The sequence below is a fragment of the Panthera tigris genome, chromosome D4 (genome assembly GCF_018350195.1).
Source record: "Panthera tigris isolate Pti1 chromosome D4, P.tigris_Pti1_mat1.1, whole genome shotgun sequence".
Taxonomy (NCBI): Eukaryota; Metazoa; Chordata; class Mammalia; order Carnivora; family Felidae; genus Panthera; species Panthera tigris.
The window spans coordinates 50,118,349-50,146,333 of record NC_056672.1 but is presented as its reverse complement, the minus strand read 5'-3'; the positions used below and the strand labels follow the sequence as shown (position 1 = coordinate 50,146,333).

The following is a 27,985-nucleotide window of genomic DNA, read 5'->3' as shown; positions in this document are numbered from 1 at the left end:
CAGAGTCAGGAGGGAATCCATGGTGGGAGAGGATGTCCTGGCATGGGCTGTTGGAGCCTGGAATTCTTGGAGAAATGGTTGGTTCTAGGGCTAGGGCAGAGAAAATCCAAAATGACTATGGAATAATGAGCATCAAGAACCTGGAAAATGTTCATATGCTTTAAGGTAGAAATCCCACTTTTAGGAATTTCTAAAGGAAATAATCATAAATGCTGAAAAAATTTTAGTCATAACTATGCTTATTACTTCATTGTTTATAATAAGGAAAACTGGAAACAACCCAAATTATAAACAATAGGGCAAATGACCCAAAAAAGTTACGAATATTCACTAAGTTGGATGTCTTCTAGATGTTGAGTTTATGGGAATGAGTTTACTATAATTTATAATGTTAAATTATAAATTCAACATCTAGATCTAGTTTGAGCACAAGCTCTGAGGTCTGGCTCTTCACTGCAGCCTTCTAGAAGCCCTTCTGATATATCTTCTGTATGCCAGCATATATCAGTACCTTGAGGTGGGGTTGGCCTTCTAGCTGCTTCAAGACCTTGACTCCTGCTCTCAAATACCATCTGTCCTTCAGGGTTTACACCATTTAGCCCTCCATTTACCACCCATCCACCATCATCACCTTTTGTCATCCTCCAAACCTGCCCTAATTCACCCATTGGCACCCATTTCCCACTTCCTCTTGTTCCTCTTGTAGGGAACTTCCTTGGCCACATGGGCAGTGCATGCAACAGCTTGGTCTCTCAGTTTATGTGACATCCCAATGCCAATGCTCTTCCCCTCTAATCTAATTTAGCAATCTGAAACCATGCCCTTGGACCTCATTACCACACTGCCCTGTTCCAGCTTTGAAATGTTAAACTCCCAGACCCCACTGTAAATCTCTTCTTCCACTCTTTTCTTAGTAACCTCAATGTTCTGGCCCTTCTGTTCTAATACACCCACTCTGTTTCTCTGGATCATTGGATAGCTGTTAATTAGCAATGTCCTTATGACATAGGTTAACTGGAAGTTTTAAAATAGCAACCTAATTAAACAATTTAAGCATGTCCACATTACATGCAATCTTTCCTTGCATCTTCTATTATGCCATGAATGAAAGATCTAATTTTAAATCCAAGTGTTTAACATCAACAAATACTTTCTTTTATGCAGTGGGTGAATTTACTATTCAGATTTAAGTATTCAAATTAATGTTTTAAGGAAGGTTTTGGTGGTTATGTTCATGGATGGCAACAACTGATTTGTGCTTTATGGAACTTACTGGTGTTTAATAGAGTCTGTCAAAGATTAGGGGGCACCTGGGTGGCTCAGCCAGTTAAGCATCAGACTGTTGACGTCAGCTCAGGTCATAATCTCATGGTTGATTGTGAGATTAAGCCCCGCATTGCATCGGGCTCTGCGCTGATAGCGTGGAGCCTGCTTGGGATTCTCTTTCTTCCTCCCTACCCCTCCCCTGCTCATGTTCATTCTCTCACTCAAAATAAATAAACATTTTTTTAAAAGATCAGGATGAGTTGACAGTCTCCAAAAATATATGTTGGGTCATTTCTTAATATTTGTGTATCTTCTACTTTATTACCTAGTCTACTTATATTAAGTTTCTGAGTAGGAAACTGATATGTTTTGCCTCTTAAAAAACTGGATATATGAAAATATTACCACCTCTAATCCTTTTAGGCATGAAGAAAAATGATCTGTATAGAAATTTTTGAAGTAAATATATTCAGGAATAAAATTCAACCCAGTAAATGACTCAAATACCTACTTGGTGCAATATTTAATTTACCCATTTTCCAGATGAGCAAATTCAGGGTCAGAAGGAGCTGACTTGTCCAGGATCACACAGGTAGGAAGGGATGGAGCTAAGACCCAAACATATGTCCTCTTACTCTGGGTTCAGTGCTCTTGTAGGAGAAAACACCAAAATAGGAGAGGAGCTTGTAATCTAGACACAGTCAACAAACATGAAAACATTTAGGAACTAGAACATAATCAGAGGTTATGAATTATATCTAATGACATTCTTGGTATTAGAAATGGTTCCTTTTCAGGGCAACCTTTAAAAGTCAATGTACACTCGCGGGGTTTTGTTTTGTTTTGTTTTGTTTTGTTTTAAGAAAAGGCTGTATTTTGGGTAATAGAGTATTTACATTTGTGGAAAGGTTAACTACAGCCTAAAATGATGATGACATCTAAAGAGGGCATATTCAGTTTTAGTTTTCCTAATATCTTCCCAAGAACCCAAAGGAGTTTATCTAGTATTAATGTGCTAGGGTTGACGTAACAGGGAACACTGAGCAGCTTTAACACCAAAAATGTGTTGACTACAAGTCCTCAAGTCTCGAAGTCCAAGATCAGAGTGCCGGCAGGACTGATTCCTTCTGAGGGCTGGGAGGAAGAATCTGATCTACGCCTCTCTCCTAGCTTTGGGTGGTTTGCTGACAATCTTCAGCATTCCTTGATTTCTACTGCATCACCTAATCTCTGCCTTCTACTTCACATGGCATTCTCCTTGCATGTGTCTGTGTCCAGCTCTCCCTTTATTATGAGCATTCCAGTCGTATCGCATTAGGAGCCCACACTCCTTCAGTATGACTTCCTCTTAATGGATCACATAGATGGTGACCCCATCTCCAAGCATGGTCACATTCCAAGGTACTAGGGGGTTAGGACTTCAACATATGAATGCGGGGGAGGAGGCGTGTTTCAACCTGTAACACCTACCAATATGTTCTAAAAAGAGTACTGGTCATGGGACAAAGGACAATTGGAATTTGTTTTTTAAATTAGTTTCACCAAACACAATGTTTTTTAAAAAAATCTGCCATAGCTGCACTCTGCCAGTTCCACTACCTGTAGAGAGGGTTTGTCACATCAGAAAATAAACATAACCGTCCTGGGAATGCACAAGGATTTAGAAGAGAGAAAGATAGATGACAAAAACACAATTTTGTTTGTGTCATTAGGAAATGCTTTGTTGACTTGTGGCAGGTAAGTGATTCCTGAACTCATTTCCAAGCACTTGATGTGCTATGCAATGTGTCATACTCTGGGCATACCGTAGTCAGCCTGTTTCTCCAGCTGGTTCCTTCTCTCTGCCACACCAGCTACAACTGGTAATTCCACTGGATGCCATCTCTCCCCCACCCCAGGAACCTCTGTCTCCTGCTGAGTTTCATCACGGCTGGGCTCCATCATGCAAAACTGTGATGGTCTACAGCAACCTGGTGCGTGCCCACTTCAGCTGTGTCTCCTTTTCTATGTTTGCACCTTGTTAGATACCAAAGTAAAGAACTGCAGAGGCCTTCGAGCCCTTTATGCACATCTCTTCTCCCCCTCCCATCGCTCAGAAGAATGGGCCAGAGAGCCTAAAGAAAACAGTGCTGTAAACAGGACCAACTTTGATCTTGACCATCTTTTCTTTCAGGGTAAGTCCTCTCTGCTTCCCTTCATCCACTTAGGCAATTACATTCCTGGTCAGGTGCCCCTCTAGTTTGTCAGGTATGCCCAGTAGAGACAACAGGTTGGAATTAATTTGTGAGCCTTCATTTTGCTGAAAAAACTTTCAAGTCTTTTGAAATTTGTTTAGTTTTTTCCTGATGCTTCTGTAATTTTAATTAGGAATATTCTCTAATGCTGAGAGGCTATTTATCAATAATAATTAAAATTGAGAGAGGAGGAGTTAAGTGAGCATTTAATATCACGAAGAACAATATTGTTGATACTGTCCATTTTATTTAGGCTCTACTTCTTATTATATGAGAAAAATATGGATAATATTATTAATTTTATTAATATAAGTATAACATAATTAAGCCCTTTTCTGACTACCTAAATATTAGATTATTTTTTCTTTTTTTTCAATATATGGAATTTATTGTCCAATTGGCTTCCATACAACATCCAGTGCTCATCCCAAAAGGTGCCCTCCTCAATACCCATCACCCACCATCCCCTCCCTCCCACCCCCATCAACCCTCAGTTTGTTCTCAGTTTTTAACAGTCTCTTATGCTTTGGCTCTCTCCCATTCTAACCTCTTTTTTTTCCTTCCCCTCCCCCATGGGTTTCTGTTAAGTTTCTCAGGATCCACATAAGAGTGAAAACATATGGGATCTGTCTTTCTCTGTATGGCTTATTTCACTTAGCATCACACTCTCCAGTTCCATCCACGTTGCTACAAAGGGCCATATTTCGTTCTTTCTCATTGCCACATAGTATTCCATTGTGTATATAAACCACAATTTCTTTATCCATTCATCAGTTGATGGACATTTAGGCTCTTTCCATAATTTGGCTATTGTTGAGAGTGCTGCTATAAACATTGGGGTACAAGTGCCCCTATGCATCAGTACTCCTGTGTCCCTTGGGTAAATTCCTAGCAGTGCTATTGCTGGGTCATAGGGTAGGTCTATTTTTAATTTTCTGAGGAACCTCCACACTGCTTTCCAGAGCGGCTGCACCAATTTGCATTCCCACCAACAGTGCAAGAGTGTTCCCGTTTCTCCACATCCTCTCCAGCATCTATAGTCTCCTGATTTCTTCATTTTGGCCACTCTGACCGGCGTGAGGTGATATCTGAGTGTGGTTTTGATTTGTATTTCCCTGATGAGGAGCGACGTTGAGCATCTTTTCATGTGCCTGTTGGCCATCCAGATGTCTTCTTTAGAGAAGTGTCTATTCATGTTTTCTGCCCATTTCTTCACTGGGTTATTTGTTTTTCGAGTGTGGAGTTTGGTGAACTCTTTATAGATTTTGGATACTAGCCCTTTGTCCGATATGTCATTTGCAAATATCTTTTCCCATTCCTTTGGCTGCCTTTTAGTTTTGTTGGTTGTTTCCTTTGCTGTGCAGAAGCTTTTTATCTTCATAAGGTCCCAGTAGTTCATTTTTGCTTTTAATTCCCTTGCCTTTGGGGATGTGTCAAGTAAGAGATTGTTACGACTGAGGTCAGAGAGGTCTTTTCCTGCTTTCTCCTCTAGGGTTTTGATGGTTTCCTGTCTCACAGTCAGGTCCTTTATCCATTTTGAGTTTATTTTTGTGAACGGTGTGAAAAAGTGGTCTAGTTTAAATCTTCTGCATGTTGCTGTCCAGTTCTCCCAGCACCATTTGTTAAAGAGACTGTCTTTTTTCCATTGGATGTTTTTCCTGCTTTGTCAAAGATGAGTTGGCCATACGTTTGTGGGTCTAGTTCTGGGGTTTCTATTCTATTCCATTGGTGTGTCTGTTTTTGTGCCAATACTATGCTGTCTTGATGATGACAGCTTTGTAGTAGAGGCTAAAGTCTGGGATTGTGATGCCTCCTGCTTTGGTCTTCTTCAAAATTACTTTGGCTATTCTGGGCCTTTTGTGGTTCCATATGAATTTTAGGATTCCTTGTTCTAGTTTCGAGAAGAATGCTGGTGCAATTTTGATTGGGATTGCATTGAACATGTAGATAACTTTGGGTAATATTGACATTTTGACAATATTTATTCTTCCAACCCATGAGCACGGAATGTTTTTCCATTTCTTTATATCTTCTTCAATTTCCTTCATAAGCTTTCTATAGTTTTCAGCATACAGATCTTTTACATCTTTGTTTAGATTTATTCCTAAGTATTTTATGCTTCTTGGTGCAATTGTGAATGGGACCAGTTTCTTTATTTGTCTTTCTGTTGCTTCATTATTAGTGTATGAGAATGCAGCTGATTTCTGTACATTGATTTTGTATCCTGTGACTTTGCTGAATTCATGTATCAGTTCTAGCAGACTTTTGGTGGAATCTATCGGGTTTTCCATGTATAATACCATGTCATCTGCAAAAAGTGAAAGCTTAACTTCATCTTTGCCAATTTTGATGCCTTTGATTTCCTTTTGTCGTCTGATTGCTGTTGCTAGAACTTCCAACACTATGTTAAACAACAGTGGTGAAGAGTGGACATCCCTGTCATGTTCCTGATCTCAGGGAAAAAGCTCTCAGTTTTTCCCCATTGAGGATGATGTTAGCTGTGGGCTTTTTATAAATGGCTTTTATGATGTTTAAGTATGTTCCTTCTATCCTGATTTTCTTGAAAGTTTTTATTAAGAAAGATGCTGAATTTTGTCAAAGGCCTTTTCTGCATCGATTGACAGGATCATATGGTTCTTATCTTTTCTTTTCTTAATGTGATGTATCACGTTGATTGATTTGTGAATGTTGAACCAGCCCTGCATCCCAGGAATGAATCCCACTTGATCATGGTGAATAATTCTTTTTATATGCTGTTGAATTTGATTTGCTAGTATCTTATTGAGAATTTTTGCATCCATATTCATCAGGGATATTGGCCTGTAGTTCTCTTTTTTTACTGGGTCTCTGTCTGGTTTAGGAATCAAAGTAATGCTGGCTTCATAGAATGAGTCTGGAAGTTTTCCTTCCCTTTCTATTTCTTGGAATAGCTTGAGAAGGATAGGTATTATCTCTGCTTTAAACGTCTGGTAGAACTCCCCTGGGAAGCCATCTGGTCCTGGTCTCTTATTTGTTGGGAGATTTTTGATGACTGATTCAATTTCTTCGCTGGTTATGGGTCTGTTCAAGCTTTCTATTTCCTTTTGATTGAATTTTGGAAGCGTGTGGGTGTTTAGGAATTTGTCCATTTCTTCTAGGTTGTCCAGTTTGTTGGCATATAATTTTTCATAGTATTCCCTGATAATTGTTTGTATCTCTGAGGGATTGGTTGTAATCATTCCATTTTCATTCATGATTTTATCTATTTGGGTCATCTCCCTTTTCTTTTTGAGAAGCCTGGCTAGAGGTTTGTCAATTTTGTTTATTTTTTCAAAAAACCAACTCTTGGTTTTGTTGATCTGCTCTACAGTTTTTTTAGATTCTATATTGTTTATTTCTGCTCTGATCTTTATGATTTCTCTTCTTCTGCTGGGTTTAGGCTGCCTTTGCTGTTCTGCTTCTATTTCCTTTAGGTGTGCTGTTAGATTTTGTATTTGGGATTTTTCTTGTTTCTTGAGATAGGCCTGGATTGCAATGTATTTTCCTCTCAGGACTGCCTTCGCTGCATCCCAAAGCGTTTGGATTGTTGTATTTTCATTTTCGTTTGTTTCCATATATTTTTTAATTTCTTCTCTAATTGCCTGGTTGACCCACTCATTCGTTAGTAGGGTGTTCTTTAACCTCCATGCTTTTGGAGGTTTTCCAGACTTTTTCCTGTGGTTGATTTCAAGCTTCATAGCATTGTGGTCTGAAAGTATGCATGGTATAATTTCAATTCTTGTAAACTTATGAAGGGCTGTTTTGTGACCCAGTATATGATCTATCTTGGAGAATGTTCCATGTGCACTCGAGAAGAAAGTATATTCTGTTGGTTTGAGATGCAGAGTTCTAAATATATCTGTCAAGTCCATCTGATCCAATGTATCATTCAGGGCCCTTGTTTCTTTATTGACTGTGTGTCTAGATGATCTATCCATTTCTGTAAGTGGGGTGTTAAAGTCCCCTGCAATTACCACATTCTTATCAATAATGTTGCTTATGTTTATGAGTAATTGTTTTATATATCTGGGGGCTCCGGTATTCGGCGCATAGACATTTATAATTGTTAGCTCTTCCTGATGGATAGACCCTGTAATTATTATATAATGCCCTTCTTCATCTCTTGTTACAGCCTTTAATTTAAAGTCTAGTTTGTCTGGTATAAGTATGGCTACTCCAGCTTTATTTTGACTTCCAGTAGCATGATAAATAGTTCTCCATCCCCTCACTTTCAATCTGAAGGTTTCCTCAGGTCTAAAATGAGTCTCTTGTAGACAGCAAATAGATGTTTGTTTTTTTTTAATCCATTCTGATACCCTATGTCTTTTGGTTCGAGCATTTAGTCCATTTACATTCAGCGTTATTATTGAAAGATATGGGTTTAGAGTCATTGTGATGTCTGTAGGTTTCATGCTTGTAGCAATGTCTCTGGTACGTTGTCTCACAGGATCCCCCTTAGGATCTCTTGTAGGGCTGGTTTAATGGTGATGAATTCCTTCAGTTTTTGTTTGTTTGGGAAGACCTTTATCTCTCCTTCTATTCTAAATGACAGACTTGCTGGATAAAGGATTCTCGGCTGCATATTTTTTTCTGTTCATCACATTGAAGATCTCCTGCCATTCCTTTCTGGCCTGCCGAGTTTCAGTGGAGAGATTGGTCACAAGTCTTATAGGTCTCCCTTTATATGTTAGAGCATGTTTATCTCTAGCTGCTTTCAGAATTTTTTCTTTATCCTTGTATTTTGCCAGTTTCACTATGATATGTCATGCAGAAGATCGATTCAAGTTACGTCTGAAGGGAGTTCTCTGTGCCTCTTGGATTTCAATGCCTTTTTCCTTCCCCAGATCAGGGAAGTTCTCAGCTATGATTTCTTCAAGTACACCTTCAGCACCTTTCCCTCTCTCTTCCTCCTCTGGAATACCAATTATGCGTAGATTATTTCTCTTTAGTGCATCACTTAGTTCTCTAATTTTCCCCCTCATACTCCTGGATTTTTTTATCTCTCTTTTTCTCAGCTTCTTTTTCCATAATTTTATCTTCTAGTTCACCTATTCTCTCCTCTGCCTCTTCAATCCGAGCCGTGGTTGTCTCCATTTTATTTTGCAGGTCATTAATAGCATTTTTTAGCTCCTCCTGGCTATTCCTTAGTCCCTTGATCTCTGTAGCAAGAGATTCTCTGCTGTTCTTTATACTGTTTTCAAGCCCAGCGATTAATTTTATGACTATTATTCTAAATTCACTTTCTGTTATATTGTTTAAATCATTTTTGATCAGTTCATTAGCAGTTGTTATTTCCTGGACGTTTTTTTGAGGGGAATTCTTCCGTTTCGTCATTTTGGATAGTCCCTGGAGTAGTGCGGGACTGTGGGGCACTTCCCCTGTGCTGTCTTGAATAACTTGCGTTGGTGGGTGGGACCGCAGTCAGACCTGATATCTGCCCCCAGCCCATCGCTGGGGCCACAGTCAGACTGGTGTGTGCCTTCTCTTCCCCTCTCCTAGGGGTGGGGTTCACTGTGGGGTGGCGTGGCCCGTCTGGGCTACTTGCACACTGCCAGGCTTGTGGTGCTGGGGATCTGGCGTATTAGCTGGGGTGGATCGGCAAGGTGCACAGGGGCAGAGGGGCAGGCTCAGCTCACTTATCCTTCAGAGGTCTGCTTCAGGAGGTCCCTGCGGCACCAGGAGGGAGTCAGACCCGCCGCGGGAGGGATGGATCCGCAGAAGCACAGCTTTGGGTGTTTGCGCAGTGCAAGCAAGTTCCCTGGCCGGAACTGGTTCCCTTTGGGATTTTGGCTGGGGGATGGGCGAGGGAGATGGTGCTGGTGAGCGCCTTTGTTCCCCGCCAAGCTGAGCTCTGTCCTCCGGGGCTCAACAACTCTCCCTCCTGTTGTCCTCCAGCCCTCCCATTCTCTGAGCAGAGCTGTTAGCTTATAACCTTCCTGATGTCAAGTCCCGCTTGCTGTCGGAACACACTCTGTCCGGCTCCTCCGCTTTTGCAAGCCAAACTCGGGGGCTCTGCTTGGCCGGCGGGCCACCCCTCCACCCCGGCTCCCTCCCGCCAGTCCGTGGAGCACGCACGGCCTCACCGCCCTTCCTGCCCTCTTCCGTGGGCCTCTCGTCTGCGCTTGGCTCCGGAGACTCCATTCTGCTAATCTCATGGCGTTTTTCTGGGTTATTTAGGCAGGTGTAGGTGGAATCTAAGTGATCAGCAGGACGCGGTGAGCCCAGCGTCCTCCTACGCAGCCATCTTCCCCAGGTCCTAGATTATTTTTTCAATCAGTATGTAAGGTAAAGGTGGGTTTCATTGATAAAAATGTTTTAAGCAAAACAAATATTTTATATTTCATGAAGGATACAGGTCTTATTAAAAAAAAAAAAGATGAGTTTCAAAACACTTTTCCTAAAGAGTTATAGTTAAGATAGTCCATGAACCAGAACTGGCAGGGCATAATGCTTGAATCTTGATATCTCTAATTGGTTTTTAACAGATACTTTGCTGCAGCTATCCAAAAGAACACATAATATTGTAATGCTCTGAAAACCAAAGCATGTTCTCATTTTGTTAGCAACAATATTCATGGTTCTTTAAAATCCAGGGACTAACAATTCACATTATTTCATGAAAATATATTTCTTAATTTTCAAAGAAAGTCTGATAATGGTTTCTTTTTAAAAAACTAGAGACTACCGGAGTACCAAAGATAAAATAGATGTCAGATTGAGTCACAAAGCTTTTGGAAACTCCTACCCGACATTCTGACCTCCACTTGGCAGTGACATCATAATGACCTAGCTAGTTGTCGGATCTTCTGGGCAACAGAAGGGAAACCCTGAGGAGACACAGAAGATAACTGGATAAATCATATTTTCCCAATGAATTTTATATTGTTTATTTTTGTATCTGGGGTTTTTTCCTCACAGCTCCCCAATATGACTTCCCATAATGATGGTGAGAGTAAGTATTTAAAGATTTTACAGAAATAGATAAGATGACCCATTACCCTAGAAAATTGGTATGTGACAGTTTTCTAGAGGTCGATATAAAGTTTATCATTGGAAATATGGCATAATGTACATTCTAAGTCTCGGCCTCAAATCCTTTGTGAAAAAATGCAGCTGAAAAGGGGAAAGTAGTAAAAGAACTCAACATATTTCTGATCATGCTTTTTACAGAGTCTGGGGACACGATGTTATCTGAAATGATGCTACCTGAAAAACAAGGTAAACAGGCACTGGAAAATAAGGAACCGCCGGAAAACAAGGAACTGATGGAAAATAAGGAACCGCTGGAAAACAAGGAACCACCAGAAAATAAGGAACCGCCAGAAAATAAGGAACCTCCAGAATATAAACCACCGGAAAATAAGGACCCACCAGAAAATAAGCCACTGGAAAATAAGGTGGATACTCCTGCTAATGAGAAGAGTGGCAATTATTATAAAGATATAAAACAATGTAAGTCTTTAAAGTTAACAGCAATACATATGCAAAATCTAGTTATTCTGGTTTGATTTATTTTAACTTTTTAAAACTCTATCATTTTATTTCCTACATCTTAAATTCCTATTTACCTTCTAAATGTTTCCATGTGTAAAATGAAATTTTTATTTTCTATCACTTTGTTTTCATGAGACGCTATGAAGTTTAACAAGATTCTTTCAATAATGGTCTGTAATTAACAGGGCACGTGGCATTCTGGTGACTTGCAATTGATCTAATTCTATGGTTTTTTGTTAACCAAACTTTCTTTGGAGGTGTGTATCCATTTTCTAGGGCTGCTAAAACAAAGTACCACAGACTGGGTAGCTCAGAGCAACAGAAATTTATTCTCTCACAGTTCTGGAAGCGAGAAATCCAAAACCAAATTTTTGGTCATGCCATACTCTCCCCAAAGCCTCTAGGGAAGGATTGTTCCTTGCCTCTTCCAGCTTCTGGTAGCCCCAGGCATTCCTCAGCTTGTCACGAATTCCCATCTCTGCCTCCACCTTCACATGGCACTCTTGCTCTGTCTCTCTGTCCATTTCCATCTTCTTGTAAGGACACCATATCAGATGAGGATCCCAACCTACTCCAGGGTGACTCCCATCTTTTTTTCCCTGCCCTACCCTACCCTACCCCACCTTACCCTGCCCAGCCCTGTCCAAGGCGGCCAGACTAAGAAGCTGACTTCATCTTGATTAATTTTATCTTCAACAACCCTATTTTGAATTAGGTTTCATTCTGAGGTGCTGGGGGTTCAGACTTTTGGAGGGGGGCAAAATTCAATTCATGTCAAGATGACTTTAAGATGTTTGGAAGGTCCATCAAACTTCAGTTTATTCATCATTACTCATACGGGCTTTCTTTCCATCTCCTTGTAAGGTCCACCATTCTAAAAAGTGAAAAGTTCGTAAGAAACACTTGTTAAGAATAAAAACAGGGGTGCCTGGGTGGCTCAGTCGATTAACCGTCCAACTTTTGCTCTCGGCTCAGATCATGATCTTGAGCTTTGTGGGTTCAAGCCCCATGTGGGGCTCTGTGCTAACAGCATGGAGCCTGCTTGGGATTTTCTCTCTCTCTCTGTCCCTCCCCTGCTCCCTCTCAAAATAAATAAACTTTTTAAAATTGAAAAATAAAAAAATTAAGATTAAATCTAATTATCTTGGGATTCTTATTAACATTAATCAAATTAAAAATAGAAATACAATCAAGATATAGACATATATATACATGTACAAATATATACACTCAAGTACTTTGATAACAATAATGCGTAAGTTGTATTTCTATTTTCTCTTTGATGAATCAATATCTGTCTTTTGTAGGTGCAAAAAACACCTGATGCTCAGAGAGGTCAATTGCCAGGTTTCATAGCTACCAAAAGCAGAGTCAGGAGGAGTGGGATCTAATCTGTCCAGCATCAGACCGCCACTATGGTGTGCACATGGTTCAACCATTCCCCTTTCAGGATGTACCTCTGGAATTAACCAGAGGGTATAAATCAAGAGCTTGATGATAACTTTGATTAAAGAAAAAAATCATTCTTACACACACAAATACATACAAAACATAAATGAAATCTTACCAAAAATGTGTCAAGATTTACTTTTCTCATTTAACACCTCGAGCTCATTTCACATCTATCCACTAGGTGGATACCTAGTACTCCAGAAAATGATGTCCCATAATTGAGCCACTATCTTTTTTAAAGAATTAGATTATGTGCAGTTTTTCCCTTGGACATTCTTCTCATATATGCTTAAGTGTATCTCCCTTTAGATAGATACCAAGTACTGGACATTGCTGAATAAAAAAATGAATCTTTAAAAATATTGATAGATACCACCAAATTGCCCTCCAAAAAGCATCTACCAACTTATTTATTTGTTAATGTTTTATTTTTATTTTTCACAGAGAGAGAGAAAGAGAGAGAGTGAACAGGGGAGGAGCAGATAGATAGGGAGACACAGAATCCAAAGCAGGCTCCAGGCTCTGAGCTGTCAGCAGAGAGCCCGAGGCGGGGCTCGAACTCACAAACCGTGAGATCATGACATGAGCTGAAGTCGGAAGCTTAACCGACTGAGCCACCCAGACACTGCCAAAAAGCATCTACCAATTTATAGCCTCCAAGAATGCTCCACAATCTTACCTACAATGAAAATTGTTAACCATATTTTGTGAATATAAATGAGAATTTTCCATGACTATTTTCATTTGCATTCTGATTACTTATGAAGTTGAGCATTTTTCTCCGTATTTTTGGGATATTTTTATTCCTACTTCTATGATTTGCCTATTCATATCCATGGCCCATTTTTCTATCAGGTTGTATTTTGATGTATTTGTAGGGGCTCTTTTATGTTTAGCAAATTGTTTTTGCTATAGTAATAGTTAACAGGTATTTCCCCCTCAGGCTATTGCTTATCTTTAAAACGTGTTTAGGTATCTTAATCACAGAGAAAAATTTTAATTTTATGAAATCAATGTTGATTATTTTTTTTAAAAATTTGTATTTTGGTTAGATAGGTCTTATTCAATCCAAGATAAATTATTTTCCTATTTTTTCAAATGATTTCATATTTTTGTCTTTAACTTTTAGTTCTTAAATCAGTTATCTTTGTATATGGCATAAAATAGGCATGAAACTTTGTGTTTTTCAAGGAGGATTGCCAAATATTGAACACCAATTCCCTACTTATGTGAAACCCATTTAATATATACTCTCATTTGAACTTGGGTCAGTTGCTACCTTTTTTATTGTTTCTTTGATCTGTCTTTCCCTGTAAAAATACCACTGTGTCTTAGTTTCTATACTTTCATAACTTACAACATACGTGTTGGGCTTTTGCTTCCTTTTGCTACATTTTTCCGTAGATCTAGCTCAGAAATTCCTCAAAAATCATGATACATTAATGGGACTGTGTGTGTGTGTGCATGTGTGTGTATGTGTAAGCATGAGTGTAAGCCTGAGTGGTATGACGAATGAATAGATGTGTATGTACTAAACACACATATGTATTCACGTACATATAAGATTTTCTGTCATTTCATGAGATTTTGGAAAAAAGAGACATGTATATATATTCATATGTCAATGATTCAGTCAAGCCATCTTGATCCAATCTACTCTTACTCTGGGTGGATATATCCATTGGTTTTGAATTATAACCAACCCCACTGACAACTTTTAAGAGCAAGATTCTTTATGTACATATGTAAATGTGAACATGTATGGGAGACTGTGATTGTTATTGTTATTGAAATATATACTGTTTAAGCTGTTCTATAATCTAACAGAAGGTTCAGGGGCAAACTAATGCTTCTTACTTGGCTTTTGATTATATCAATACAGTGATAATAATATACACCTACAAATCTACTTTAGCACTTGTTATAATTTCCTCAATAATTTCTCCTTGGAATGTTATTTAATATCAGGATACCAATTTGGCTTTTTCCCCCATGAATTTTATTTTTAAACCTTGCCCCATTTCCTCACTTTGTAGATGAAGACTATCTCAAATACTTTATCATTCTTTTCTTGGAATTAGTACCTTTGTTTTAAGAAAAAAAAAATCAGATGAGGAAAAATTTTTATTTTATTTTATTTATTTATTTTTTTTTTTACAACACCCAGTGCTCATCCCAAAAGGTGCCCTCCTCAATATCCATCACCCACCCTGCCCTCCCTCCCACCCCCCATCAACCCTCAGTTTGTTCTCAGTTTTTAACAGTCTCTTATGCTTTGGCTCTCTCCCACTCTAACCTCTTTTTTTTTTTTTTCTTCCCCTCCCCCATGGGTTTCTGTTATGTTTCTCAGGATCCACATAAGAGTGAAACCATATGGTATCTGTCTTTCTCTGTATGGCTTATTTCACTTAGCATCACACTCTCCAGTTCCATCCACGTTGCTACAAAAGGCCATATTTCATTTTTTCTCATTGCCACGTAGTATTCCATTGTGTATATAAACCACAATTTCTTTATCCATTCATCAGTTGATGGACATTTAGGCTCTTTCCATAATTTGGCTATTGTTGAGAGTGCTGCTATAAACATTGGGGTACAAGTGCCCCTATGCATCAGTACTCCTGTGTCCCTTGGGTAAATTCCTAGCAGTGCTATTGCTGGGTCATAGGGTAGGTCTATTTTTAATTTTCTGAGGAACCTCCACACTGCTTTCCAGAGCGGCTGCACCAATTTGCATTCCCACCAGCAGTGCAAGAGTGTTCCCGTTTCTCCACATCCTCTCCAGCATCTATAGTCTCCTGATTTGTTCATTTTGGCCACTCTGACTGGCGTGAGGTGATATCTGAGTGTGGTTTTGATTTGTATTTCCCAGATGAGGAAAAATTTAAAGGAACAAGAAGTAACTTAGCTAGTTGCTGAAAATATTTGATCTTGTGTTTTTAGATGTGTTCACAACGCAAAATGTAAATGGCAGCCAGTCTGAAATATCTGTGAGAGCAACAACTGATTTGCAATTTGCTCTAAGAAACTGTAAGTACTGAAAGTAGTGAAAACCACCACTGCAAATAGAAAGAGCCCTTAAAGCAAGATTTCAAAATAGCTCTAGAGAGTATCAAGTAGGAAAAAGGTCTTAGTGGAGCTAGTGTCAGAGAATCCTACCTCCAAAATAAGGAGACTCCACACCCCTTGCACTAATAAAGTTAGAAGTCAAGGAGGTTCTTGCATTTCTTAGCCTCATGTTTTTGGTTTTCATGGAAAGATAAATGACTAAATGTATAGCTCTATAAAACTGTATGTCTTTCTTAAGCCCACATTTTTACTCCTTTCTGCTTATACTGTATGTCTTTCTTAAGCCCACATTTTTACTCCTTTCTGCTTATACCTCCAACTTCAAATGTTCTTATTTCTTTTTTGTGTCTTTCCACCAAGCATAATGAATTTGCTAAATAAAGCTGTTGCCAGCATGTGAGTTTGGAGGCCATTAACAGTCTCCAAAGTACATATACATATCTATATGTATATGTTTAAAGATATACATATCTTTCACCATGAAGTGTTGGCAGCTCAAAACTATAAAACCCCCAAGCATAAAACAGAAGACAAGGAAAAGAGGATAAAATTAAATAGAGAAGAGAGAATGTGTCTGGCTCTGGAAACTTTAATATTGGGAAAAGCCAGACTCAGTAATACCTAATTGTTAATAAAAGCTATTTGATAATAATGGAATATTTTGAACAATTCCAAACCTTGGGAAATAAATTAGGGACATTTCAAGGGCATGTGTTAATTAAACAAATCACTCACGGGAATTTTGTTTGTGTACACCAAACATCACCTTAAGTTGTTTGGGACAAGAGACAGAGAGGCAGGTCTTACACCAAGTAGCTCAAATTCCTTAAGAGATGGATTTTTGAGGACCATAGGACCCATGAAAGAAATTGCAAAACCTAATTGCTATTCCCACAATTCAAGTCTCCAGAGAATTGTCAAAGAAAGTTGGATAGGGATAAGAAATTGTTGCCATTTAAAATGGGGATCTGACAGAAGGAGATATGCTAACATGGTAGGGACATTCTAGAGGAGCAAGCCCCTCAAGGAGTTGGAACTCTGCAGAAAATTTTTGACTAACAATTGGAACTAGAACCGTGAGGGCAAGGGGGCAATCCACACGATTTTTTGACAAAATAGAGTATGAGGGTTCTATAGCAGACCTCGAGGATTACTTACCAATTTTGTTGGAGTCCTGCCTGAATCATGTCAAGTCTGGAAACAGATTCTCTTTTCCATAGCTTTCTTGCCAACAAGGTACCTGTCATGGTGCTGTTGGTAGCCTCAGTCCGAATTAACTCTGCCTCTATGTAGAACTTCTTCTATAGCGAGATTGCCTGTACTTCGTGTGGAACTTCATTAGCGCCTGCATTAAACAAAATTGACTGAAATGGCCACCATGGGGGGTGGAGAGGGGTGGAAAACGTCTCGGGTCACAATTGTTGCCAAATACACTCTTAGTGACATTCCTCCAGAAGAGGGGCACATTATAGACTGAAATATATAGTAAATCAGGCCTGAAAACCCTTGAATTTGTTTTGAATAGTAAAGGAAACGTTTCCCATTTACAAGGATACTGATGTACCTTCCTCTTCCACGTCCTGACACTGACCAGCAATCAAGCTGTTCTGGGCTGATAGTATCACTTCAAGTTCTGCTCAGAATACCATCTGGTATTTCCCTCTTTTACCTCTAAAAGAAGCTTCTGGCCCCACAGTACCAGCTTTTCCTCTTTCCCACAAATTATAGGCATATTAATCCCCTCTCGGGCAACCCATTTTCCCAAAACTTTATTCTTCAATGCCTTCGTCTTTCCCCTCATTTAGGATATCTCAGGAAAATGTCAACATCTTTCTTTTTCTTCTATGTTCCATTTTTTAGCTTAAAAAAAATGCCTAATCACAGACGTTGTCAATATTTGTATGTGCTGATAATTTATTATCCCTTTTCCTAGATAAACTCAATGAAACAACTACGTCATTTCCTGGGAAAGCCACCAGTGAAGAACATGCTACTGAACCCCCTCAAAAACAATATCGAAGTATTAAAGTTTCTACACATTAGTCATACCTGGAGCATATCATTATATGATTTAATTTAAGTCTCATTACTCTGGGTGTCTCATAAAGTAATAGCATGCTATAAAGAATTTACACAGCTGCAATTTAAAGTCACTTGAAAATCTTTGAAACCATAGAAGTCTGAGTCCATTTTTAGATTTACCTGATGAAGGGAGAGGATGTGAGCTCTTTTTAAAATAAAATCTATTTTGGGGCGCCTGGGTGGCGCAGTCGGTTAAGCGTCCGACTTCAGCCAGGTCACGATCTCACGGTCCGTGAGTTCGAGCCCCGCGTCAGGCTCTGGGCTGATGGCTCAGAGCCTGGAGCCTGTTTCCGATTCTGTGTCTCCCTCTCTCTCTGTCCCTCCCCCGTTCATGCTCTATCTCTCTCTGTCCCAAAAATAAATAAACGTTGAAAAAAAAAATTTAAAAAAAATAAAATAAAATAAAATCTATTTTAACAAAATGTATTACACTTATATTTATATTCAACATAAATATATTTAATACATTTTAATATTATTTTAAAAATAATAATGTACAAGTGTGTATCTGCTTGAGGAATAAATTTATTTCTAATTAGAGTCAATTATTAGTGTTTCCCAAAATTATTGGTGGGGGGGGGCGGCTGGTAGTGAGAGGTTTCAAAATCAAAATCATCATTTATCTCTCCTGCTGATAATATTGTTCCTTATGAAATATTTGTGAAAACATAACCCCCAGATGGCTCTCCTCTAAGGTCTTGAACGAGTGGTCTAATTGAAGACAATGGACCTGTCATTACATGAAACCCTATTTTCTCCAGTTCATGCAATCCAAGTATGTTTCTCACGTGACTGTTGTGAATTAGTTTGCATCTCTAACACTACTAAAACAAACAACTTAGTCATCTTTTTTATATATTTAGAACTAGAAAATCATCCTAGTGATATCCTTTCTTAAATATCTTTAGTAATTTACTACTAGGTTTGGGATCATGTTCTAATTACTAAACCAGGCATTTAAATCTGGAACAATCTGACCCCTGGGAAAGGTTCAAGTTTCTTCTGTGGTCCCATTTCCCACCCACATTCTTCACTTCAGACTACCTGAGGCTCTTAGAACTTACCAAATCTGCTCATGACTCTGACTTTGTTCACAGTGAAATAACCTCACTCTTCCCTTGTTTGCCTAGCAAACAATTTCTAGTCCTCTAAGACTACATTGGAGCATCATCTCCCTTTCGAAGAGTTTCCGGCCTTTGCAGCTGGTCTCTATGTGCACACCACTAGTGTGTTTCTATTGAAGCCCCCGTTATCCTGCAACATAATGAATAGTGATTTTTGTCTGTCTCCCAAACAGAGGGTGTGTTCCTTCAGCATAAGGTCCATGTCTTGTCACTTTTGTAACTTTAGTGCTGACCACAGGGTCTGGAACATGGTAGGAGCTCAAAGTATAACTGTTACATGACCAACAGAAAAGTGAATAAATGTTCTATCCTAAATTTACTAAAGCGAACTCACCTTACCTAGTTATCCTGTTCTATTTTGTTTTTTAAACAGGACGAACCAACCGTCCAAATGAGCCTGCATTTTGGACAATGTTAGCTAAAGGTAAACTGACAGTCGTTAGGTAGCTGAGAAAATGTTTTGGTTTTCTAAAGACTTATGCAAGAAAGCCAAGACCAGTGTAATTTTGTTCTAATGAGTCAGTTCTAATATTAAGGATTAATATTAGATTAATTAAGAATTAATAAGTCAACATTTTGCTGCCATTATCATACATAATAGCAAATGCAAATCAAAACCACAAAGTTGACCGTGTCCTGCATTTTCTGATTCCCTCTCCTAAATGTTTATTCTCCTATAAATATTGCAGCCTTGTCATTCAATTTATTTATGATTAAAAATTTTAAGTAAGGCTCTTGCTCAATATAGTCCCTCTCTGTGTTTGAAGCAATTTGCCCATAAGCACATGGAAATGTGTGAATAAATGCAAAATATATATCAAAATATATGCAAACATCTGTCAAAATGCATATGTAATATGTATTGCGTATGTCAAAAGCATATAGGCATACGTGAATAAATGTAATGTGCATTGATATATATGCATGTATAAATGTATATATCATATGTAGATGCACACATGAGTAAATGTAATTCATGTGGCATACACATATATGCACATTGTAGACATGAAATATATACATACCCAGTTGATCCTCATTATTTGCAGATTTTGTATTTGTGAATTTACCTACATCTAAAGAGTATTTGTAACCCCCCAAATTACTTTCGTGGTCGCTTGTGGACATGCCCAGAGCAGCAAAAATTTTAATTGCCTGACACTCAATGTTCCCAACTGAGGTAAAACAAGGAAGGCAACGCTCTGCCTTCCTTTTTTTAGCTTTTACACTGGCAAAAGTGGTTACCACTTTACACTGGTAAAAGTTGGTGGTTTACTTAGTGCTGCGTGTTTTGCTTGTTTGTGCATTTTGTTGGTGGTTTTGCTAATTAAAATGGCCCCTAAGTGTAGTATTAAGATACTGGTTAGTATTCCTAAGCACAAGAAGGCTGTGATATACCTTATGGAGAAAATATGTGTCAGATAACAGGCATATTTATGATGCTGTTAATCATGAATTCACTGTTAATGAATCAACAATATATATTAAATAAAATATCATTAAACAGAAACACAGAGAAAACAAAGTTATGTATTGGTTGGTTGATGAAAATGTGACCAGAGGTTCACAGCAACCTAACCTTGTATTTCCCCTAGGGGCAGCAACTTGGTATTCACTAATTCAGTGTTTACATGACTTTATGGAACATAAGTGTCATGAATAATGAGAATAAATTCTATATATTAAACGCACGCACAGTAATTTTAGGAAGTTAATTTTGTTTACCTTAACACCAATTTATTGTTTTAACAGCTTTAAATGCAACACCAACAGCTGAGGAGCTTGAGGAAAAAGATCAATTATTTCACCCAATTCCACGTAAGCACAAAACACTTCAATTAAATGGATGCATCAATGCCAGCACACATTTTAGTGTGTGACTTCACTGTGTGGCAATAGTGTTTTCCCCAGTAATGTGAAGTGTATGTGAAAGGGTAGCACGGTGGCTAACACTATATCAGAGAGGACAGTTGCTGTTTTAGAGAAGCAACTGTCCCTAAGCATTATTCTCCAGGTACCATGTTGGAGAGGGCTATTTTTATTTTCCCGTTTTATAACTTCTATTCCTAAAACAAACCAAATGGGGGAGTAGGCAAGTGAATCATATATAGAACACAGTTTTTTTTTTTTTTTTAATTGATAGACTCTAATTTCAGAGCAGTTTGGGGCTTACAGAAAAAAAATGAGCAGAAAGTACAGATTTCTCCTATATTTCCTCTACTCAGTTTTTCCTATCATTATCAACTTGCATTGGTTTAGTACGTTTTATAATTTACAAGCCAATGTTGATACATTATTATTAGCTGAAGTCCATAGTTTACATTAGGGTCCACACTCTGTGTTGTACAGTTCTGTGGGTTTTGACAGATGTATGATGTCATGTGTCTACCATTACAATCATACAGAGTAGTTTCACTGCCCTAAAAATCCCCTGTGGTGCACCAATCCATCCCCTCTGTCACTAATCCCCGGCTACCAACTGCTCTTTTCACCATCTCCATATTTTTGCCTTTTCCAGAATGTTCTATAGTTGGAAACTATAGTATATTGACTTTCACAAGGCTTTTTGCACTTGCTAATATGCATTTAAAATTCCTCCATGTATTTTTGTGGCTTGATGGTTCATTTCTTTTTATCACTAGATAACATTTCATTGTCCACACAATTGGACAATGTACAATAAATTGTACCAATATATTTATCCTTTCACCCACTAAAGGACATCTTGATTACTTCCAATTTTTGGCAATAATGAATAAAGCTGCTATAAACATTCATATGTAGGTCTTTGTGTGGACATAAGTTTTCAGCTCATTTGGGTCAATACCAACAACCGTGATTGCTGGATTGTATGGTAAAACTGTTTAGCTTTGTAGGAAATTACCAAACTGAATTCCAAAGTGGCTATACTGTTTTGTATTCCCACCAGCAAGAAATGAGAAAATTCCTGCTGCTGAATGCAGTCTTGTAGTTTTCATTAATGGATTAGTCATATTTATATGAGTAAAAGAACTGATTTCAATAGAAAATGTCACAATAAGGCAATACATTAATTTACCCCCAAAACCTCTGTCCTACAAATAAACTACGGGGAAAAAATTGCACCTGGTAATACATCTAAGTCCTGACAACTCTCTTCTGCATTGGATTATTTGTAATAAATACAGCTGTTCGCCTTGCAGTGTTTAAAGAAAATGAAGAGACTTCTTTGTTTAGAAAAATTGTATATAGAAATGACAAAGGCTGCATTACCTTAGAAATACTTTGTCTTTCCAACTAATTAGATTGGGCATGACTTATTTTCTGTCATGTATTGAGTACATATTACATGCCAGGTGCTTTACATACATTATTATGTCGGTTTTCACAGCAACTCCATGAAGTTGGTATTATCGCCATTTCACAGACGAGAGAACTGAGGCTGAGAGAGAAAACCTGTCCATACTTGTAATTAGCTTTGTCATAATGTCCAGTGGTTGAGAATTCCAAACCCTTCTCTAGTTTTGACCATCACCTCAAAAAACAAAATGTACTACAAGTACACCTCTTTATAAAAAACCTTTTAAGGAGTAGCAAAGCAATTCAGGAGCACAGCCCATTTCAACATCATTTGTTTGATTATTCCCGAAGTAATCTGCCTTGAAGTCAAGATAATCAATGATAGTTGTACATTTCACTCTACTTGGTCTAAGATCATACTCTGACAGTTAACAGAATGAGAGAATACAGACATGGGAGCTTGTCACTGCTTATCCAAAACATCATTACCTAACAAATAATGAAAACCTTTGTAAGTTTTGGGTGGGAGAAAGCTGGGGGAAGAAAGCTGGGAGAAGAGAGAAATAACAACATGGTCATTTAAAGTCGCATTAAATAAATGGCTATTAAGTGAGGCATAAATTCAGGAAAATATAAAATTTGGCAGTAAAGTTATATTTTCATCAATAGATTTGGTATCTTTGATAGCTCTGGGTCTGGACATGATTTTTATCACATAACTTATTTTAGAAAGCAGTAAGTTTTCATTTCTTTTTTTAACATCATATACATTAGGTTTGATCTCAGTAATAAAATGGCAAATTCATTTCTTAAACCTCAGTACACCATCCTTTTGGCATTAGAGAAAAATCAATGCAGTTCCCAACAGTAAAATTCTATCTTTCTCTGCTGAAGGACTAACCCCTGTTGTGTGAGTCCATCATATTTTCAATAGTCATCTTTCCGGTGGTTTTTATTAGGGAGGAAGATTCCTATATACACACTTTAGCACCTGGTAATGTGGGTTTGAAACCAGATTTTGCCACTTAATAGCTAGGTGCCACGGGCAAATTCATAAACTTCTGTGATCCTGTAAAATGGAGCTAAGAACAGCTCTTCCAGGACTGTAGTGAAGGTTTAAAAAAAAGTGAAGGGCACTTAGCCATAGGATGGAGCCTACAGTCTTCTCTGCATGGTATATGAGTAGTGGGCGTGAGTAGTGACTACTCTGGATGGCAAACGCTTTTCTGCAGTTGCTCTGCTATCCTTACTTCTCCAGGAAACATGCTGGACTCGGTTACTCTTTCCCATTGCCTTTTCTTTCTTTCTTCTCAGAATCTGATTTGAATGCCATAAATGAAGATAACATGACACAGCTACAGGAAATCAAGTTGAAATTAATGCTGGGCATCTCGCTGATGACCCTCCTCCTTTTTGTCATCATCTTGGCCATCAGCAGTGCCTTGCTGTACAAGGTGAAGACAATGAGGTAAGTCTGCAGACCTCTGGAGTCTTTGTAACAGGTGTGATATGAAGCTCACACCCTCCTTTCTTTAGTAGGCTGTTAGGAAATGCAGCTCCCAAATTTATCTGTAAGATACAAGGTTAGGCTCCATTTCCTCTATTCAGAAAGGAGCATGGGGCTGTCTCTCAGGGAGAATTTTTCCCCAGAATTTTAGTCATCTAGAGATAAAAATAACACTAGTCAATCGAAAAGGATATAGAGAATTTAGATATGCATTCTTTCTTCTAGCTTGGGAACAAAAGAACTATGACCTCTGTTCTCAACAGCACATCTGCTTAGGGTCTAACATTTTTTACTTATTTATATGGCATTATACCAAGTAATTGGACAAAATTCCAATTCCATATTGTTTCAATTTTTGTGATGCCTTTCTGAATTGAGTTGAGCTGCAAATGTATGTAATTAGGAACAATTCTTGATACCTGTTTTCTTTTTCAGTTATAAAAGTCCAGTTCTAACCGAATACTCCGTCAACCCAGAGCTGGCAACTCTGTCTTACTTCCACCCGTCAGAAGGTGTATCAGACACATCTTTTTCTAAGAGTGCTGACAGCAGCACATTTTGGGGTACTACATCTTCAGAATTGAAAAAAGAAGACACATGGTTAAAATCTAGAACAACGGACATGATTTCCACAGCCTCAGATGATACAGGCATGAATGATGAGTCAGATTTAATTCAGAGTGAGGAACCAAGTGAAGAAACTCCCACAGATTGAATAGACATTAAGTTCGAGTCGGAAAGCAATTTCTTTGGGACTCTCATTAAGGTCATGACTTGGAAACTCTGCTGAGGAATTTAAGTTTTCTGATGTCTGAAAAGGAGGACGTATTCAATAAAATTATCTCAGCCATGAAAGTTTTATAATGGAAAAAATACAAGAAAATAAATTAAGGTGTGGAAAACTCATCCGGTAAAAATAATTCTGGACAGTGACTTATGAAAAGTATTCACTTTAGGCTGGTTCTCTTTAAAATGAAGACATTTAGATATTTATCTTATCTGCATTCTGAGGACTTTCAGGGTAATCACCATTACCTACGCCCCACCCCAAAGGAAAAAGAACACACCTGTTTGTGTTTTACTGGTGAAACAGTTGTGCCCTATCAAGAAATGAAACTAAATTAGTACTAGAGCCTCCTAGCATTCTTGTTTAAAAGTCGTCAACTTCTCAGTGACTTAGGAGGCTGTCCATCCCAGGAGTATTTCAGTTTACAAAGAAGACCCATGGAATATGGATATTGTTTCACTTTGAGGAATTAGTTTCAACAGGGAAGATTTTAGGAACATGCATCTGGTCTTTTGTGGATGTGTGTAGAGCTGGGGGTTGGAGGGGAACTTAGGTTTCATTGCCTTCCTAAATTCTCACCTACTTTATGTTAGGCAGTTTGGTATATTATATCACACTGAATCCTATTACCCTATGAAAAGCACATTTATTTCACAGATCAACAAATGAAAACTCAGGTAAGTCAGATGCCTTGTCTAAGATCACCTGAGGGAGAAGGGCAAAGCTAAGATGTTCTTCCAAAGCATGGTTCTCTCTGTGATCCGTGAAGGCTAACAGTCAAATATAACAAAAACCAAAGGACGCTGTTTAGGAGCAAGGTCAGCCCCACATAAATATGGTGGAAGGCTCCTTAACTGAGGGTCCTTTAAGTTCTTGGAAAACTGTTCTCCCCACCCCTAGCTTATGTCTCTATGAACCTTCCCCATGGAGGATAGACACACTCTTTCCACTCACCTGCCACTTCCCCTACTGTGGATTCTCAATCATTTGCTCACTCCCTATTTTCTCCCTTGACTCCAGCCCCAGTCTCACCATTGGTTGGGAAAGCTAGGAAGCTCCGCCTTTGAGTAGCTTGGGACTATATAAGACCTACCCCTGAGCGAAAAGACGTGGCAAGGCAGCTCATCTCAGGTAGGCTCAGAGAGTGTACAAATCGTGACTCAGGGGTGGCCTTGAGCAGTAGCCCATGCTACCTTTTGCCGGGTCCTTTTGCCATTTTCTGTGCCCTTAGGACCGTCCCGGGGGGGTCAGTGCCAGCATTTGTTTTGTCAGTTCAGACACCAGGAAATGCAGTGGGAAATGAGTGAGGCAGATGATTGCAGCTGCTTGAAAGTCCTCCAGGTGTGGAGGAGCCATGGGAGCCATGTTGAATCCAGGGATGAGAAAGGGCTTGTGGAAAAAAATGTCAGGTGGGCGTGAGGGGTTGACTACCATTCACTCCCACCTCTTTTCTTCACCTACCCTTGAAAATGTCCTTGATAGAAATAGGTGTAAGTCGCATTTTAATGACCCAACTTCTCTCCAGGACTCAAAAGTATTAGAGAATTAATCGATATTGCATTACTATGGTTTAAATGGCCAAAAGAGATGTAAACCATATTTTTAAAAATTGGTTTCTCATCCTCAGTTGGCATAGCTTGTGGAGACCACTGCAGATACCATTGTAAAGTTCAGTCAAGTTATAGTGGGGGTGGGGCATGAAGCATATCAGGTAACCTTACTAGTATCCACCTCTGGCCTCTTGCTTGGTCTAGAAGTAAGGAGAGGTCCGTGTAGCCCGGGCTGGTGTGTGCGTGTGTCTGTCTGTGTGTTGGGGGTGGGGGTGCCTCATTTGTCCTCTACTAACCAAACCTACATTTCCTCAGCAGGTTCTCTAGATCTCTGTTTGCCCTGAAAGGTCATGAAAAAATCGCTTTTTAATTTCTGTCTCCCAGGCATTCTGTCTCGACTCTTATTTCCTTTCTCTGATGCCCATAATCTGCCTCTTCCCCAGCCCTCAAAGAGGTACTTTGATCTATTTTCCTACTGGCTACTTAAGGGCAATTCCTACAGGGTGGCTGTTAAAAGAGAAAAACTCTTGCTTTAGGAGGAAGAACCAAGTTGTCCCCGAGTCTCTAAGAGCAAAATCTCCCCAGCATCACACCCAGGATCAGGAGCCTTAAGTGCCAACCTCTATTCCCTTTTTCTTTATCCCTCCCGTGAAAAGTATGTTTTGAGATATGTTGGAACAGTAATGGTGCTATGGGGATCCTAAGTGGGAGAATTTTTCTCAGGCCTTTTGGGTGGTCCCATGATTCCTGAAACCTGGGCGTGGAGGGGCAGTAATGTTCGGGAAGATGGAGTGGGCTGGTTGTCTCAAGAGCCCCTCTTTCCTGGGTCCAAAGGACAGGACACATGGGGTGCAGTGACTGAGAGCCCCGCGCACACGCCCCCTTCTACGTGGGTTTGCCTGCCCACGTCGTCACGTGATCAGGGAGGCGGGGCGAGCGGCGCTCGCTGGGCTGTGGTAGCCTTGCTACCGACCAGGAGATGCCTGCTCCCGCCGCGCTGGATCCTAGAAAGGCATGCACAGGTTTGCTGGCTGTAAGATGGATGTGCGTGGACTTGTGTCACCCATACCCATCATGGAATTACTCTAAGGGGTTTCCTATGCTCTGGTGCAAGGAGGTGCGGTGGGACCCTGGTTGCAGCAAGAAGTGTTTATAATCCAAAGGAGATTTTCTCAGTCACCTGTAGCCTGACCAAAGGTTCTTAAGTGTGCCTTCAAACTTCAAAATTAACCCTTCAAATATAGCTTCTGGTGGGGGAAAAAAGTTTTGTTTGTTTTTTTTTTTTAACTTGTGAGATGGAGAGAAAGTATAAACACATTTTTTTTTCAATAGTGCCCCCAAAGCACTGCTTGAACAGTCCTTCCTCAATCAAGGCAACCAAATGAAACCCAGCTGATGCCAGAATGCAGTTCCGGCTGGTTATCCTGAGTTTAGACCCCTGTCCGCGTTTATTTAAAGAGAAATTAGATCCAGGCGTTTATGTTTGGATCCTAGGATAGTTCTCCTTTTGTGGTTTGCTCTTGGCCTTCTCCTTCCTCCCCCCAAATGTCATTCACCTTTGTAACCCATTCTTGTACATTTCAGCAGTGTTAATTTAACAGGAAAAGAGGTTGCTGAGCCAGGAGAGAGCTCCTTGTGTAAAAAAGCAGCATGTGTGTTATCAAAACATGTGGATTATCGAAAATAAATTCACAGGTTAAAAGTTGGACCACATGTTCTATCTGAAATCTCTTGTTTGAGAGAAGAGAGAAGTGTATAAATTATCCCATAAATGATATAGGAAAATGTATCTTGAAAAGAGGGAAGAAACTTCTGATTTCCTTAGTTAAAAGTCAGAAAGGAGCTGCCAGGTATTGGGAACAGCTGTTACTGTGAGCCTTTTCTCTTGTTACTATCCTGGTTTTTTCTCAGGAGTGTGAATCCACCTGCTCTAGAGTTTTGTTTTATTGATTGATTTTTTTTTTTTTTTAAAGATTTTTTATGTTGGTGGGCAGGGGAAGGGGGCAGTTTATGTTTGAGACAATCAGTAGACTACCAGGGACCTTAATGAAAATTTTGAATCCCACTGAATTAAGGAAAGACTAGTGCTTTAAATAATGTTTTCTTAGAGAAGATATATTGGT

At 39.1% G+C, this 27,985-nt stretch overlaps 2 protein-coding genes across 5 annotated transcripts in view; both read left to right on the top strand.

Moving 5' to 3' along the window:
- On the top strand, positions 1 to 24,431 carry EQTN (equatorin). Of its 4 annotated transcripts, none has more exons than XM_042963554.1 (9): positions 1 to 77; positions 3,291 to 3,440; positions 10,689 to 10,970; positions 15,408 to 15,494; positions 17,467 to 17,553; positions 19,113 to 19,163; positions 20,492 to 20,557; positions 23,333 to 23,486; positions 23,961 to 24,431. In XM_042963554.1, the coding sequence occupies exons 1-9, from the start codon at positions 20 to 22 to the stop codon at positions 24,238 to 24,240; spliced, it is 1,215 nt and encodes a 404-aa protein (XP_042819488.1). In that variant the 5' UTR covers positions 1 to 19; the 3' UTR covers positions 24,241 to 24,431. The 4 variants fall into 4 exon arrangements, with proteins under 4 accessions (XP_042819488.1, XP_042819492.1, XP_042819491.1 ...); XM_042963558.1 differs by having other exon boundaries at positions 1 to 165; XM_042963557.1 differs by lacking the exons at positions 1 to 77; positions 3,291 to 3,440 and adding an exon at positions 10,302 to 10,464.
- A 962-nt stretch (positions 24,432 to 25,393) lies between these two features.
- Positions 25,394 to 27,985, top strand: part of LOC102954162 (putative exonuclease GOR) — a 41,250-nt gene continuing 38,658 nt past the window's right edge. The window contains exon 1 of the mRNA XM_007098565.3: positions 25,394 to 25,443. The gene's annotated coding sequence lies outside the window, so the exon portion shown is untranslated. The remainder of the gene's footprint in view (positions 25,444 to 27,985) is intronic.

Coding starts and splice junctions, on each gene's coding strand:
- EQTN (XM_042963554.1), top strand. CDS start 20: ATGGTGGGAGAGGATGTCCTGGCATGGGCTGTTGGAGCCTGGAATTCT. Junction 78..3,290: donor CTGGAATTCTTGGAGAAATG/GTTGGTTCTAGG, acceptor GCACCTTGTTAG/ATACCAAAGTAAAGAACTGC. Junction 23,487..23,960: donor TACAAGGTGAAGACAATGAG/GTAAGTCTGCAG, acceptor TTTCTTTTTCAG/TTATAAAAGTCCAGTTCTAA.